Source organism: Rhinopithecus roxellana, chromosome 12, assembly GCF_007565055.1.
Source record: "Rhinopithecus roxellana isolate Shanxi Qingling chromosome 12, ASM756505v1, whole genome shotgun sequence".
NCBI classification, from domain to species: domain Eukaryota; kingdom Metazoa; phylum Chordata; class Mammalia; order Primates; family Cercopithecidae; genus Rhinopithecus; species Rhinopithecus roxellana.
Window position 1 is genome coordinate 43241310 of NC_044560.1, and position 17925 is coordinate 43259234.

The 17925-nt window shown below is 34.5% G+C and overlaps 1 protein-coding gene across 3 annotated transcripts in view; it reads right to left on the reverse strand.

Moving 5' to 3' along the window:
- Nucleotides 1–17925, reverse strand: part of LEPR (leptin receptor) — a 210144-nt gene that overhangs the window by 22683 nt on the left and 169536 nt on the right. For all 3 annotated transcript variants that reach the window (XM_030942609.1, XM_010365835.2, XM_010365837.2), the window contains 8 exons: nucleotides 15973–16118; nucleotides 13766–13910; nucleotides 10771–11061; nucleotides 10496–10613; nucleotides 7191–7390; nucleotides 3706–3854; nucleotides 2515–2674; nucleotides 2325–2407 (listed from right to left, as the gene is read on the reverse strand). In XM_030942609.1, the coding sequence (XP_030798469.1) occupies nucleotides 2325–2407; nucleotides 2515–2674; nucleotides 3706–3854; nucleotides 7191–7390; nucleotides 10496–10613; nucleotides 10771–11061; nucleotides 13766–13910; nucleotides 15973–16118 (1292 nt within the window). The remainder of the gene's footprint in view (nucleotides 1–2324; nucleotides 2408–2514; nucleotides 2675–3705; nucleotides 3855–7190; nucleotides 7391–10495; nucleotides 10614–10770; nucleotides 11062–13765; nucleotides 13911–15972; nucleotides 16119–17925) is intronic.

Genomic DNA, 17925 nt, shown 5'->3' on the forward strand with positions numbered 1-17925 from the left:
CTAATCTAATCATGGGAAAACATTAGACAAAACCCGTTTGATGGAGATTCTACAAAATACTTGACCAGTACTTCTCAATTGTGTCAAGGTCATAAAAACAAAGAAGGTCTAAGAAACTTTTACAACCAGGAGAAGCATAAGGAGGTATGACTACTAAATGTAATCTGCTATCCTGGATGGAATCCTGAACCAGAAAAAGAACATTTGGTATAAGCTAAGGAAATTTGGATTTGAAATAAATTGCAGATGAGTTAATGATGACATATCAATCTTGCTTAATTAATTGTAACAAATGTATCACACTAGTGTAAGACGTTAATACTAGAGAAAACTTGGTGTGGGAATACATAGGAATTCTCTGTACTATCTTTGCCATCTTTTTGTAACTCTAAAACTGCCTTAACATAAAGTTTAATATTTTTTAAATGCCAGAGAAATGATTTTTTTAAAGTGCCATACTTATCCTGTGGCCTTGTGGCTTACTCCTTAAGCAAATCTTATCGCAGTTTAAGAAGCATAGAGTTGGAGAACCGTAATCATTGAACTATTATGTCAGTTTAGGAAACCACAACAAAACAGCACAAAACAAAATTAATGAAAGGCAATTTGATTAATATAAGGCACTCAAGTTTCTGCAAAGATGGTAGATTAGCAAGGGTACTGTCTCCCTCCCACACATCATCCTTAAAGAACCCACAGAGCTTTGATGTCCAAAAAGACAGCCACTGGCCACTTGCACCCATTTAAATTTAAATTAATTAAAATTAAATAAAATTTAAAATTCAGTTCCTGAGTCACACTAGGCACATTTCAAGTGCTTAATAACCATGTGTGGCTAGTGCTACCATATTGGACAATGCAGATATAAACCATTTTCATCATTACAAAAACTTCTATTGGCAGCATTGCTGAGGAAATGTGGAATTCATGATATGAGGAAAATATAAGAACTGTCTGGAGAAAGACAACTGTTTTGTTCTAGAGTATGTTGCAATGGGAGAGGGTAGCTATAGCCTAGGCCAAAGGGCTGTTGACTACAGCTCTGAAAGGATAAATCAAAGCAAAGCTACTTAAATTCTGCTCAAAGTTGGCCCTACCACAAACATAGGAACATCACTGCCTGTCCCTCACTGTAGAAACTTGCAGATATCTGGAGCACTCCCATGGAGATAAAACCAAAAATATGAGAAGAATACTCTGTCGGGCAAGGCTGTTGTTTCTTATTCAGCAGTGCCCCCTTCCGCGGTGGGTTCAACCGCCCACTCAGTCTCTCAGAGTACAGGCCCTGAATTCACCGAGAGGTAGAGATATGTATGAAGTGTTCAGAATACAATAAATGTCTCATAAATGTCTGTCAGTTCTTAATGCTAACTTTAAGTCGGAAATATTAAAATGTGTTGAAGGAATTGTTTGCTAGAAAAAGAAAAGAGAGCAATAAAAAAAGAAACTAAATTTTTTAAAGACAGCAATATAAAAGAAATGAAATAAGATAAAATAATAAAAAATTATTTTAAGAAGTATTGAAATGGAAAAGTTTAGAAATTGCATTGATTATTAACCAAATGAAATTATAGAGTAACTGGATTTAGAAACCAAATGAACATAAATTCTTATATACCACAACTTTTACATAGGCTTTGGTCTTTCATCAGGAAACCATTTTCAAATGTGTGCTCATTCAACCTTGGGTATTAAACTTACAATTCACATTTGGAGTGACAGAAATACTATTTGACTTCATGTGTTGTATTCCCAAATCAATCTTAAATTTGGCATTTACTGACCAAATAAACTATTCACTTGAAATAGAAATCAATTCATTTGGGAGAGGATACTTTGAAAATTACTAGGCTACACAGCTATCATCTATCGGAATATCCACTGTTTATATGCCATCACATAAATAGAATACTCTGTCATGTGTTAGATGCCCTTGGGGCTTGTGGGGAAGGTGACACTTACACTGTTCAGAATTAAATATGAAGACAATTTTTAGACTACAAGAAACATTACGTATCATGTAGTTCAGTCTTACATTTACACAGATGAGAAAACTGAGGCCCAAAGAGTCTAAGTAACTTTGCCAAAATAGTACTGACATAACTACAGTACGTGAAGCTGAGAAGAAAATGAAAGTCTCCTAACACTATGCCAGTGCTTCAGCCACTGTACATCTTAGCTCTCTGCAAATACATCTCATAAACGAAATGAAAATACAGGATTGCTGAGCTTTCCAAAGATTAATAACAGGATTACGGACCATGAAGTACATTTTTTAAGAGTATAAAAATACCATTTAAGAATAACGTTAAAATTGAGAATACCTTCCAAAGTAAAGTCACATTTTTCTCCTTTTTCATAGTATCTCCATTAATTATTCTCCAAAACTCAGGTCCTCTCATAGGAACTGCAAAATGACAAATTGTGTGTATGTTTTTGAAGGAATATTTTTCAGCCATATTTGAAGCATACACTTATGCACTTTCAAAACACATTTACAAAATCTCTGCAGACCTTTTATATCCATGACAACTGTGTAGGCTGGATTGCTCCAATTACTCCAATATCCCAATCCATCTAACCTCTTACAGCGCACCTGAACAGCATAAACTGCACAGAAGTCTGGAACTGGGAGACTGACAGATTTTGATTTTGCATCATAAACGTCATACATCTATAAAATAAGTCAAAGCATTAGATTGCTCATTACCAACATATATGTATCTAAAGGGCCCTGAAGTACATTTATTTTAAATTTTAACACTATTCCAAAATTAAGAGAACTGATTCTGTGTTTTCTGACTTCAGAAATAGTCACAATTAGGCTAGGATTGTAAACTCCTTCAAGTCAAGGATTTTCTTATTTATCTTGTCACACCCTTGCTAATGACAAGATTTTGAACTGGTTTACTTGCAACCTTGTTTCCCAAATTCTCTCTTATCCTACTACTAATCCCTGTCCACTAATCCTCTACCTACAAAGACGTTCTAAGAATTTAAACCTATTGGTTAGATAGGACCGACTGTAGCAAATTGTTGATATTCAGTATTCTTCAATAGCAGCTAAACTGTCACATTTGTTTTAGTTGATATCATTGTGATCTAATGATATAATAAGGGTTTCTGATACTTCTAGGTATTTGCAGGCTGCCATCGCAAAGCTGATGTGAAATGTCATCATAGGCACCCTTGCCACTATGGGAATGATTCTGTTTGTTTGAAAAGCAGCTTCTCCCAAAATGCATTCCATCAAACATGTATGTACTAAAAGACATTAACAGATGTTAGAGAAACAACAGTTCCTTGGAAAAAACTAGTTTGGGGTACATGAAATGAAATAAGGTCACAAATTTTTCTTTAATGAAGGACCTCTCCAAACCTTGAATATGTTATATGTATACCGTGACTACACAAGGAAGATACAGTGATACAGGGTTTCCTAAACTGATTTAACCATTTAATCTTTTTCTGAGGAACATAATATAAGACCTGTGTTCTATAAAACACACTTCAGGGAATGATGGATTTCAGGAAACTTTGTTCTTTAAAAAGGTTAGACTTAGGCAAATCTATTTAATGAAAATAGCTACAGAATACAAGACAATGTACTTTTATGCCAATAAAATTAATCTAATACAATTGAACTCTTAAATATTATAAAAATAGCATTTAATGAGGAAAGCTGAAGTTCTAAGTAAAAGGTACCTTCCATTGTACTTCTTTTCCACTCAAACCATAGCGAATCTGGAATTGAAGGTTATTCTCTGGAAAGACTGGCTTTTCCCAAGATATTTTCAATAATCCAATGTTTTTAGTAATTTCTGCTTTCACACTGGATGGAGGCAGTGGCTTCACTAGAAATTTTTAAAACAGTTTTAAGTGACGGTAATTTAAATAGTAATAATGCCTAAAAACATTGTGTTATATTTTCATACCTCTATATTCATCAAGCAATATCTTCTTCATAACTTTCTTACTCATTATCTCATTTGTTTCCCTATTACTTTATGTGATATATTAAAAGAGGGATTTATCACTATTTTGCAAATAAAGACTTGACTGAAAAAAGTCAATACATTATCCATGTTACTCAGCAAACTAACAGTAGTACCTGATTAGAAATTGAACCATTGGCTCTGCATGCAAAAGATACCACACTGAACCCATGCTAAATATCAATAACAAACTGTTCTCCATTGAACTTTAACTAAAGGCAAAAAAAAAAAAAAAAAAAAAAAAAAAAAAAAAAAAAAAAAAAACATGGACTGCATCAACTTCCACGTGTGAGTGTGAAACTCTTATGCTGATGTGTATCATTAAATATTTCTAGATCAAGGTCAGAGATAGTCTCTCAGAGCAAAGCCTTGGTTTTCTATAATCTGAGGGAAACAGGCTTTTACTGTGCAGTAATAGAGGCAAAGATGATCTGAATAGCAAGTGATTTTTAAAATAGATTCATATATATATGAATCTATTATATATATGAATCTATTTTTTAAATATATATATATATAAGCAAGTCATGTTTAAAGGCATAATGTAAAAATCACAGAAATGCAAAGAAAAAGGTTATCTTCCCTGTTTTCCTATCACCTTTTTATGATGCTGCTTTCAGAGCTAAAGTAAAAACTTTAGCTTAGGCTTAGATTCAGTATGTAAGTTTTCCCCAAGTTCTTAATTTTTAACTTTGAGGGCCACTCTTTCTGACAACAAAAGGCAATATGGAAATGTGGCATATTTTAAACTAAAAGCCTGAAAGCCCAAGCGTAACAGTGCGTCTCTGAAGCCCTAACTCTGTTATGACTCCAAGCATCAACTTTATGATGCATACTACATTTACATAGTCATGTCTTGATTATCTGTACTAAGAGTGGAGGATTCCATTTAGAGGACATATATTCAGTTGGTATACCAAAACAGTTGTTAAAAATATTAAGTACATCCATACCAACTGGTAAAGAGCTGCTCTCCTGAGGAACATCTCCTCCAGAACTGCTCAGATTGGATGCCCTCCACACCTGCCCATGACCCAGAACCTAAAAGGTCAATGCCCGGTACAGCAGAGGCCTCCGGGATTGCAGTTGGAACGGCCCTCCTCTTATTTTGACAGTCACCCCTTCCAGTGGACAATCCAAAGTGAGAGATGGCCCTTGGCTGGAGTACGCAGAAAACAACTGCAGTAGCAAAAAGGGAAGCCGAAGGGCTAATGTATGAAACCATCCAACCAACCAATCATCACCAACTAAAAGAAACCTAAATAACCCAAACCATAACTAAGGCCAAATGTAGATACTCTGTGTAAGAAAAATTAAGAGAGTTCCAGGGTTTACTTTCTTGATTTATTTCCCCATGTCTTATAAACCATACTACTGTTATGATTCACAGGGAAATCATAATACCTGGATTGGCACAATATGGATGTTTATTATTCTCTTGCTCCAAGTCTCACTTGCCAAAAACCAACACTGTGTAAAGGTATAGTCTCCCTTTCATAAGGTATTTTAAAATCATTTTTAAGCAATCAACAATAATAGTTTTTACTGTTGAAAACAAAAATACCTAAACTTTTTCCTTCGTGTAAAGTTTGTCATGATGATTCAATTCTTCATAGACCAAAAAGGCATTCTCCACCAACCCAGCAAGATGATATATACTGTATTTCACCTCTTGATCATTTCTTGTCAGGAAAGGAAGTACCAATATTCAAGAGACTGTACGAGGTTAAATCTGTGTTTGCAATTAACTGAATCATATGAAGCATATCATTTCTGCAGACTGGCAATGAATATCCAGTCTGCAGAAAGGATATGCTTGAAGTTACATGATTCCCTCAATACCCATGCTGGGAAGGTATGGGAAGCTGTCTACATTTTATGGATGGCAAAACAGACACAGAGTGCCTATGTGGCTAGTGCAGATTTAAAGGCTAGTAATAGGTGTAGTTGGCATTTGGATCCCAACATTGAGTTTCCACATTACCTTCTAGTACTAAGTAGGCAATATAAGCCCAACCTAAACTCGTTATTTTAGTTTTGAAAAGGATAACACGAAAGGTTATTCAGGTAACATATGTTACTGAATCCATGCTGCATTTGTCATATCTTATAAGTGAGTGTGTTATTATCTGTGCATGTTTGGGGGAGTGTAGGAGGGTTCCTTGCTATCCTAGGATATTAAGTATCACTGCAGTAAAAATCACAAGGAATTAAACAGTGGGGAGAGAATTCATTGGGACTTTATATAGAAAAAGAAATCTAATAATTAAAACAATCTTATTCTGTATTTTTTGGATATAGGTTTTAATTCAAATGTGTATTAATTAATTGAAAAACAATGACTCAAATATTGATTTTTGGCATAATCCCCCAACTAAATAGCATATATTATTATTTTTATGGAACATCATTCTAACGTGTTTCCTACTGAGGAATATTTTATTTGAGGGGAAAATTCACTGAAAATCCCAGTTTTGTTTTTGTTTTTAGATATCTTATATTGAAAACAAACATTTAGAAAATATTTACAAAAGCTTCCTTAGTTATACATATATAACAGCACCAAAAGATATTTTTTCATTCCTGTTGCACAATCATTTCTCAGATATTTCACAATGAACTTGAAAGAATATATCACATTTTTCAAGGACTCTCTTAATATCTTTGAAATCAAAGCTGTTATTGAAAAGAATGTTTACAATATAATGTATGTCATCATTGTCTATTTCCTCCACTTCGATTTAGCTATTTTAAATGCTTCTGTGCCCTACATATCCTCACAAATTAAAGGCTTGAGTTATGAGTACTCAGATTACTGAGACCCTCAGAATATTCAAATCAAGCCTTTGGAGTAAAAATACTGCATGTTTTCATAACTACACTGGAACAAAAACATAAAATAATGCCTTATTTAGAAAAACATTACTAAAATTCATTCATAAAGACCCATGTATTTTATCTAATAGTGTGCAGAAAATATTCCTATTGCTTAAAAAAGTCTGCTATAAATAATTTGAAATGAATTCAAAAGTGTAAAACTTCCTAAGGCTGATTTTCTCAATACCACTGTAAACAGGAACAATTTTTTTTCAAAATCTAATGTGATCAGAAAATGGCAAAATATAACATTAAACCTGCATCAATCTGCATACAAATCTGCTAACACAAATGAAGACACAACACAGCTTGACATACCCACAGAATCAGGAAGGACACATGTTGGTGGAGAGTCAAGTGAACCTAGAGGGTGATTGATCCTAATCCACATTGTATAGCCAGATAATAGAAAGATTGGCTGGAAAACGCATTCATAAAAACCATCCCTCTGCAAATAGCAATCTTTAGGCTTAGATATGGGATGAATAGATGGAATATCAGAACAGTAAAGGCTCCTCCTTTAAAAGATACAAAAATAGTCAATTAGTATACATTAATAAAAGTAACAAGAAGATATCTGAGAATTCTGATTTGTTGTTTAAAACAGCAGTCGCCAACGTTTTTGGCACCAGGGACCAGTTTCACCGGAGACAACGTTTCCACAAATGGGGGATGGGAAATGGTTCAGGATTTCGGGATGAAACTGTTCCACTTCAGATCACCAGGTATTAGAGTCTCATAAGGAGCGCATGCCCAGTTCACAATAGGATTCTGCTCCTCTAAGAATCTAATGCCACTGCTGATCTGACAGGAGGCGGAGCACAGGTGGTAACGCTGCTCTCTCACCTCCTGCTGTGTGGCCGGGTTCCTAAGGGGCCACAGACAGGTACCGCTCCGTGGCCGGGGGATTGGGGATCCCAGGTTTAAAAGGCAGGCAGGAGGCCCGGTGCGGTGGCTCATGCCTGTAATTCCAGCACTTTGGGAGGCTGAGGCAGGCCGATCACTTGAGCCCAGAAGTTCCAGACCAGCCTGGGCAACATGGTGAAACCCCGTCTCTATAAATGCGCGTCTGTAGTCCTGGCTACTCGGGAAGCTGAGGCGGTAGAATTGCTTGAACCCGGGAGGCGGAGGTTGCAGTGAACTGGGATGGTACCACTGCACTGCAGCCTGGGCGACACAGTGAGACTGTCTCAAAAATAAAATAAAATTAAATTAAATTAAAATAATTAAATAAAATACAGACAGTTGCACTCCATCTAAAACAATAAATGTTCTTATTAGAAAGGCATTTTTTAAATTTTTCCCAGCTATATCCCAGTTCTATACCTTTCCACAGAAACTGACAGTAACTTATTAAATATTTCATTAGACACTAAGTAGGGATGCAAATGAAATAAACGCTCTAAAAAGGAGAAAATGATCCAGTTAGAGACAGAACCTAAAATAATTTGCAAATTAAACTAACACTATATGTTAGTGAGAGAATATTTAAAATATAGATGAAAGTAGTCATGGAACATTCCTGAGGTGGCAAGGAAGGCAAATTCCTCACACTTTAAAGAAAGAATTAAATTTCATCACAAATCCGTGGTGAATATAATTTTCTAGTTCAAATTAATACAAACTAATATAATACCAACTTCAGATATGCATGTGAATTATATAACCATGTATGTTCCTCATCTTCTCAGAGACTAAATTTTTTTAAAAATTGTATAAGTGAGTCCTAGCCAACACTCCACCTCAGAACCCATAAAGCAGGGGTGTCCAATCTTTCGGCTTCCCTAGGCAGCACTGGAAGAAGAACTGTCCTGGGCCACACATAAAATACACTAACGATAGCTGATGAACCAAAAAAAAAAAAAAAAGTTGCAAAAAAGAAATCTCACAATGTTTTCAGAAAGTTTATAAATTTGTGTTGGGCCACATTCAAAGCCATCCTGGTCCACATGGGGCCCTGGGCCATGGGCTGGACAAACTTGCCATAAACTCTTTTTCCTCTGGTTTGAAATAACTTCTTGGGCCAATGTTTGCTCTGAATACTATATTTAAATGGCTAAAGTAGCAATTAGTCTTTCCAAAGACATGGGAGTGAGGAAGTTAGAAGAAGCTAAAAAAATCGATATTCTTCTGTCATTTTCTATTTTCTATACCACTTCTTTTTCTTGCCTTCTCAAAATTACAATCATGAATGTGTGTGTGTGTGTGTGTATGTGTGTGTGTGTGTGTGTGAATAAATGATGGTGCATGGACAAAAATGAAAATGAGGAGTGAGGGGTCATCTGGGGGGAGAAAATAAGAACAAAGTAGAAAAGCACAGTACCAGTACACTTAGAATGGAAAAGTTGGCATCATTACTATTGTGACAGCAAAAACAATATATTGAATATTTACAAGGAGAAATTATATCAGGTGATTATAATTAGGTGAAATATGTTGTTAACTCTCACAGAAACATTATAAGTCCTATTAGTCTCTCTGTTTTTACAGACAAGGAAATTGAGACTTAGGGAAGTTAAGAAACTCACGCAAGTAAATGTAGTTTCCTAGTTATTCTGTAAATGTTAAGAGAAACGAGGCATGGGGCTTAATATAATAGGTTTTCACAAACACCTTTCTAATGTGAAGATACCATGAAAACAAGGTAAAGACAGATTATAAAAGTAAAATTTCATATCACAAACATTCTACTGATTTTAAAATACACATATTAGGTAGGATGAAGGCAGCTATTTGAGAAATGTATGAATCGTCACATTTTTTTCCTAATACTACATAAGAAGAGACTGGCAGCATTAGGAATAGACTTCAGATCACAGTATTGTAGAGAAGGGATTTATTTTTCTAGTTGAAAATTTATATTTTAAGGATAAATGAGCATGTTATACAAATTGAAAGTCTCCACTACAAATAAAAATACAAATTGGGACACAGTGTTTAACGGCAGTATATTTACTTGAATACTACTATGGGATATTTTAAAAATAAAAATCTATCATCTGATCAAGGGTGGTATCATTTTAGATAAAATGATTTTAGAGAGAAAGGGACTGCTATAAGATGATGCCTTGAATTCTTTTTAAAACATAGAAGAGTAAAAATAAACAAGTACAAATTACTTCTTATTAGAACACATTACCCTTTATTAACCATAAGTATTTATTTCCTAAATAACCTCAGTTAGTTCTAAAAACCATTCATATTATCTCCTATAATCTACTTCTACCTCTTTTTTTCCAAAACAATCTTTAACCAAATGATACGAAACTTTTATCATCTTTCACATTCTCCTCTAGTCAACTCTCTAAGTCAAATTAAAATATACACAAACTACATTTTCTTGTGTTTCATTCAAGAGTTAAAATACAAATTATACAGAATTGGTTGATTTTCAGAAAAGATAATTTGAAGTAAAAACAAATTACAATTTTTTAACCTCAGGTGTGAATATTTTTCAAGAATCGCCAATGTATTTAATCCCTCAAAAATTTCCTGATTAATTATATTATACTTTCCTCTTTCAGGAAGCAAATAATCTGTAAGATGACTGTTGTAATATTTCTACAGAAAATTTTTATCTCACCATACCCACAGAAAAACGAAACAGCAAAAATAATACATACCTACGATACCTCAATTGCAAAGTGCTTCCCGCAAGTGACTGGATTGTATTGGTTGACCATCTGCAAGTCATTTTAGTTAAGTACCCATCAGTTTCACATGAGATATTGATATTGACATCTATTTGAAACACATTAAAATATTAATATAAAGCAAAAACACCAAAAAATTTAATGAAAAAATTTTTTTCTTACATCTTAACAGGACTCTAATATAAGGAGGGTCCATAATGAAACTAAGTTGTGGAACAAAATGAACAAAACCTTCATTTTCTTACCAATCACATATAATTCAGCATAGCGATGATGGCATTCATGTTCATTGCAGCAGTACACTGCATCATAGGTAAACTTTCCTCGAGGTTTGGTTTCATTCAGATTGAAAAAAGTAACTTGGCTAACATGATCACTCACAACATCATACTGGCTTTGAGGGATTTTCTCAGCTAAATTCATCCACCAAACAATCTTTTTTGAGGAAACAATCTTGTTTTCATTCTTATAGATGCAGTGAAAAGAAACATTAGATCCAACACTTGTCAGAATTTTAGGTGGAAAGTATATGACATCTGTAATGAGGGAAGAAAGGATATCAGATGAAGACAAAACACTCTGTAAGTAATTTGTACCACATCGAAAAAGATTCAAAACACATTGCAGAGTTACACTGCCAAAAATAACATGAGTGGACTAAAAAACTGGATAATGCTGAAATTGCCTGTTTGTGTACAGTTATCTAGTGTCCCGAGTGCTCTCATTCAAAAGTGAATTGAGCTTCCATGAATGTCTTCACTATCTTCTAAACACAGAGGCTTATTCATCATAAAATATGTTTTAGGGCTGGGCGCGGTGGCTCACGCCTGTAATCCCAGCACTTTGGGAGGCTGAGGCGGGCGGATCACGATATATATATATGTTTTAGTCAGTAATTGTCACTTGCTAACTGATAGGCTGGAAAGTAACTAAAACAAAACATAGTTTAATTCCACAATGACATATTTTCCACCAGACCCTGCTTTGGGAATCAGTGAAACCTAGGACAAGTTCTTTAAAAAAATCACTATGAAGCAAAATCCTGAAGTAAAAATGATTGCTGCTATTGTCTTGTTTGGATACATAAAAATTTCAAGTAAGTAGGTAAATATATGAGATATAAATTAAAAAATAGGAATGTCATATGAATGATAATGCAGCAATATACAAAGCAGAGAAAATTATAAATGCTGGTTTGTACCATCATTTTGAGTTATTTAATGCCAACATCCTATGGATGAGGGCAAAGAGAAACAATATTTTCCTAAAACGTGATTTTTTTAAATGCCTCCACACGATTCCATACTATTTTTAAAGTCCTCTATTGTTGTAAACTTCATTTGCCTATCATTTTCAAAGACACACAAGATAAAAGTAAATGATGCTTTGCATAGGAAGAAATTATTTCCACCACAGTGCACTGCAAAAACATCAGTACATTTCACAGCTGTAAAGTTAAGGTAAACCATTTTCTGCTGATAGACTATGAAAATTTGTTTTCACACATATCTTGGGATTACCCTTAAAAACAGAAACAAAAATAATTGGTTTTTATTAAGTTTTCTTTATTCCGTAATAGCACGCTAAACGTCAATGTCTATATATTTACAATCCATACAAAACATCTATGTTTTGTATGTCCATAATCAAATAGAAACAGGAAAAAACTTAGTAGCATAAAATTACTGGACAGAAGCCAGACCATTAGATTTATGAGCGTGACTGAGTATAATCCTAGCTGAGGTGACACTCAAGCTTCACTTATACGTTACTTACTGTGGACAAGTACCTAACACATTAACCTATTTTAACCTACCTTCAGTACGCGCCACAACCTCCTTACTAAACTGCCTCAAAAGTCTCAGAATAATTCTTATTTAAAAAGAAAAAGTATAATTGAACTTTCATGACTTAAGCTGAAGTTTTTCATTTTAAAGATGATAAGAGAATTCAAAGCATTTCACTTTGAAATCAAATATATATAGTAAGGCTTAATTGAGAAATAAGATGAAAATTACAGTATTTTTACATGAGTAGATGCTAAAATATTAGCTTAAAAATAAGAAAACCAAGTTAATAAAAACCTGACAATCTGTGAAATTTACACTGGATAAATTTATTGAAATTGATATGAGATAAATATTGAATATTTAATTTGCAAAATATTAATAATATAGATAGATATGCATGTTATCTGCATATGACACACTATGCAATTTTTAATTTGCAGAATAATAAAACAATAATGATTTTCTTCACATGGCCAATGTGAATTATTTCATTTCATTATTTTATTTTATATGGATATTTCATAACCATATAAAACATCCCTATTTTACAGATGAGGAAATTAAGGCATAGAAAGATTAAGAAATTCTCCAAATAAGTGGTGAGGCCAGAACTTCTATAAACTTCTGTTGGACTCCAAAGTCAATGTCTTAAACTACTATTGCTACTTGCCTTTTGACGAATCAGTGCTTTTAAAATAGTAAGCAATCAATAAGTAAACTTGTTAAATGGACTGAATATTTGCATGGTACATATTATCTCTACACAGGCCATAATCAATCTCAGTAAGTCTGAGCAAGAAAAATTTTGCCCTTTTGACAGATTGGACAACCGGTCAAAGGACTATTTTCTTTCTATAGTCACAGCTTTGCACGTAGCAGGTCTAGGACTATTCCAAGCCTCTGGAGCCTCTATGCAAAACTTTGCACATCAGCTGCATGAAGAAGCTGTGAATAAACTGTAGATGTTCCAATGCTAAAAATAACCTTTACAATATGAACAATCGGCACTGAAAACTCTCAAAAGCAAGCATCTAGAATAAAAATTCATTTATTATATAATACAAAGTAAAACATTAATATTTGAATTTTATGTCAAATAAATATGCTTGGTTTTAAAATGTAAATTAAGGAATTATCAATACAAGGGGCTTTCTGAGTTTAATTTGGAAACTGTTATATTAATTTTTTCTAATTTGGAACTGTTACATTATTTTTTTCTTTTTAATAAGAAAAGTGATCCTACAATGTACTGCAATAGAAACACACAAGCCCAGAGACTCTGACAGAATTTTAATTCACGAATTGGCCCATTCAAAGTTTAAACAAGGAAGTTGATATTGTGTTCCTTCTTTCATTTTAAGGCTACAAAATTTAAGATGCTTATAATATACAAAGGCAAGTTCAGGAAATATATTTCCCTCCCAGTAGAAGTGGCTATTACATAACCTACCTTGTGTGGTAAAGACATGAGGAGTACTCCAGTCACTCCAGATTCCTGGGCCATCCAGTCTCTTGCCCCTCACCTGAACCTCATATGAAGACCCAGGAAGTATACTGTCTACCAGCAGGGATGTAGCTGAGATGATCTTGTCAGCCTGTTAAATATTATATTAAAACATCAGAACATCAAGTTGATGGGGAACCTTTATGAAAAGTGATCATAAGCTAATCTCATCAAATTTCAAAGAATTAAAATCTTACACAGTAGTTATCTGGCCACAGCGGAATTAAAACAAATATCAATAACCAAAAAGAAATGTTTGCACATTAGTCAATAAAATTTTAAATAGTCCATGGGTCCAATAAAAAAAATCATAATGATAATTAGCAAATACTGTTAACTGAATCATGATGAATATAGGACCTTTAGAATTTTAAGAAATGCAGCTAAAATCTGTGGGAAGCTTCAAGCCGCTACTGACACCTGTAAGACACACCTGGTAGAAAATGCTGTGCAGGGGTAGACAAAGAACTACAAGTATCCTGTGCAGAAGGGCATGAAAAGTCTTAAGAACCTGAGCCTGGCCAGGCATGGTGGCTCATGCCTATAATCCCAACACTTTGGGAGACCGAAGTGAGTAGACCACTTGAGCCCAGGAGTTCAAGACCAGCCTGGGCAACATAGTGATACCACATCTCTTTAAAAAAAAAAAAGAGGCAGGAGAATCACTTGAGCCTGGGAGATCAAAATTCAGTTCCCAAAAATGTACTCCAAAGTTAATAAACTCTCTGGCCTCTAATGACTGCTCTTGAGGCAGGGGGAGCATGTCACAGACCAAAAATTATGAAAAGCATCAGGAATGCATACAACAACATCAGATATTAACAACTCCTATCTAAAATCCTCAAGTTTACAGATTATCTCCAGTTTACAGATGAGAAAGCTGAAACCCACAGAAGCCTTAACTCTGTCTTCTCCATACGTGACACTGAGGATTTCCATCGTTCTCTTTGTGAAAATAAAATGTTTTAAATTTTTTGCTAGTTCTAAAAGACTGTTTTTCACTTCTAAATTATATGAAACTTAGCTTCACAAAGTAAAGTGCCAAAGTGTTCACATGGCCCAAGAGGCTATTCATTGAGCTCCACCTTCTCCTCCCCCACTGGCCTCTGACTTCAACCACTACTGCTGTCACCTTCACTGCCCTCAGCCACACCATCCTTTGCACTGCTGTTCTCTCTGTTTAGAACCCAACTCCCCAGATATCCACATCACCATCTCCTTCACATCTTTGCTCAAATGTCACTCTCCCCAACCTCCATTTATTATTGCAACCTTCCATTCCCTGCCAGCACCCCCAGATTCCTCTTATCCTGTCCTGCCATCTCAGTGTATCCTGATGCAAGTAGAACAGTTCCAGGCACGTAGCAGGTGTTCAATAAATACTTACCGAATGAACTGTTAAAGAAAAAGAGAAAGGAAGTAAGGAAGACTTTATTTGGAATCATCACAATAGATATATGGAGCACTGCCTATACCTTGTGATGGGTGGGAGTGGGTGGGCTAAGTCCAAATACAGCATGGGCAAGAGGGAATTTATAGCCAAGAAGCAGGGAGTAGATAGAAAATTACTAAGCAAAAACATCATAATAAGAGGGATTCTGGCTAAACTGACCTAACACAATTCTTGTTGAAGACAGGCCATGGTGATCAAACATTATTTGGGGAATGGTGGAGGATAAGAAACCTGATCAAATATTCATCAGATAACCAGGGTGGGGGGGGGGGGGTTCCTTCTAAAATGACCTAGCAGAGTTCTTTGCTAAAACTGAGCTTTACAGGAATATGCACAGATGGGGCTAGCAGAAGATTCAGAAGCTCGACTAATGATTAGCCAAGCAAAAATCTTTCTGTTGCCACATTCAGAAAAAGATTCAAATAGATTGAACAATTAAAAAAAAAGATGAAATCAGTGGTCTGTCGGTGGAAAATAATTGTAATTATGAATTCAAGTTTCTGTAACTAGATTTCCTATAGCCGTATATATACATATGTATATCTATCTATATATGATATATATAATATGAAATATTGAACTATAATTCATTCTGCTTTAGAAGAAATGTATATATTTAGTATGCAGAGGGTAATTATTATGGGACTTAAGAGGGTCTTTACTTCTCAACTTTTCATTTTACTTACTAAAATATACTTACTTCTCTGATAACTGTTGTAGAATTCTCTGAATATTTCACTTCATATTGAAGTGGAAATGGTACCAATGGTGGGCTGGACCAAGAAATCTTTAAATTGCCATCAACTGTGATTTCCATACGCAAACCTAATGGTGGATCAGGCTTCACTTAAGAAAAAAAAGAGAATACTTTTAAGTCAAGTAATTTTCATGACAATTATAGTTGAATAAAATAAAGTCAAAATAAATTTTCATCATATCTTGCCTTTCAAGTACTTAAAATTTATCCAAGGACTAATTACAGAACCGAAACAAGCTAGAATACTGGGTCTGGTTATTGTACCTTATCATAGCAATCCATGTGTATTCATTTCCCTCCCCTTAAGTGGTAAAGACTATGAATCAGTAAATGAGATTATTTTGCTAAATGTTATTTCCCCTTATAAGAATCCCATTTAACTTTATTAAACCCAGCATCCTCAAACTTATTTGAAGTCTCCCCTGAACCTCACCCACTCCACTTATTTTAGTGGGTAAAAAGGAAAAAAGCATTGTGCAGAACACTATTTGGAAATACATAAAACTATCCAAAATTCAACTTGTCTATTAATTTTGGATCATAATTCTCTATAATCCAGACAAACCTACTCAAATAACTTACAGCATGAATATTCCCATGCAATAAATGCAGCTGCAGCAGTCCCTGGCTTGTCATCAGAAGTAGGGATGAAGTTTCTCAGAATATTAAAAATGTTTAACGTTTAAATTTTGAAAGTTTAACACACATTTATACTTGGATTCCTGATATATTTAAAATAGAAAGATTGCCAAAGTGATAGAAAATTGGTGCGTTTTCTTGTTTGTTCATCTCTATATTAGGAAGGTTTTTACAATTAACAGGAATTATTCATGCATATAGAAATTATCATTAAATTGAAACAATTACTGATTTGAATTTTATTTTCAACAAATAAAGAGCATAAGGTAATTTTCACATTCTATATTTTCAGGAATTTGGTTACAATTTTCCTCTTTTAGTCAAAATCAATGTTGTTTTTACTTTATGTGACATATTATAAATTTCAGTTACTTTTTTAAAGCAAAGACAGCTAAACACAAAAGTCTGAAAATTACAGGTGAAATTTACTGTGTTCCCATGACCAAAGAGAAAACAAACATATACCAAAGAAAAGTAAAATCACAATATTACAAGCTATTGTACATTTCCTATCTGCATATTGTAAAAGTTATCAGTATCAAACTGGAGTTACTAATGTGGAACCCTAACACAATGGAGTTGGGAGGCCATGAAGAAGTCCCCTTATGCATGTATGCCTACGTTGGAATGACGTAAATAATTCCTCAAAACCACAGTATTCCATAAAAGCTGCCTGCACAGGGACACTTGCCTAACAATGGCTGTCTCCACCAATGAGCTAATGCCAACCCCTGCAGCAAGCTCTTGTAACCAATAATCTTTGTTCAAAAGAGCTTACATGGAGGTCTCCTATATGTCTTTTCAAGCTTCCCCTTTACTCCAACCCCCCGTGGATGTGTCATAGTCATTCCATAGCATGCATGTCTAGAACTGCAATCCCCTACTACTCCCAAATAAACTTTTTGCTTTGTAGAGTTGGTATCTGTCATACATTTTAGGTTGACAATACTAATATGCATTAATATTAGAAATACAAAAACAAACCCAATGTCAATTTCCCATTCATCTTACTCTGCCCCTCAGTAGCACTCCATAGATGCTTATACCCTCCTTCTTGAAATATTTTTTTCACTTGGCTTCTAGAACAACATACTCTTTTACTCCTGCATTCTTACTGATAACCCCTCAGTCTTTCTCTTCCTGAACTCTAAATAGGTGATCTCATACAATACTCTAAACCTTGATATGTTAACAACTCCCAAATGTATATATCTCCCCTAAACTTTAGACTCATATGTCCAACTTCTTATTCAATGT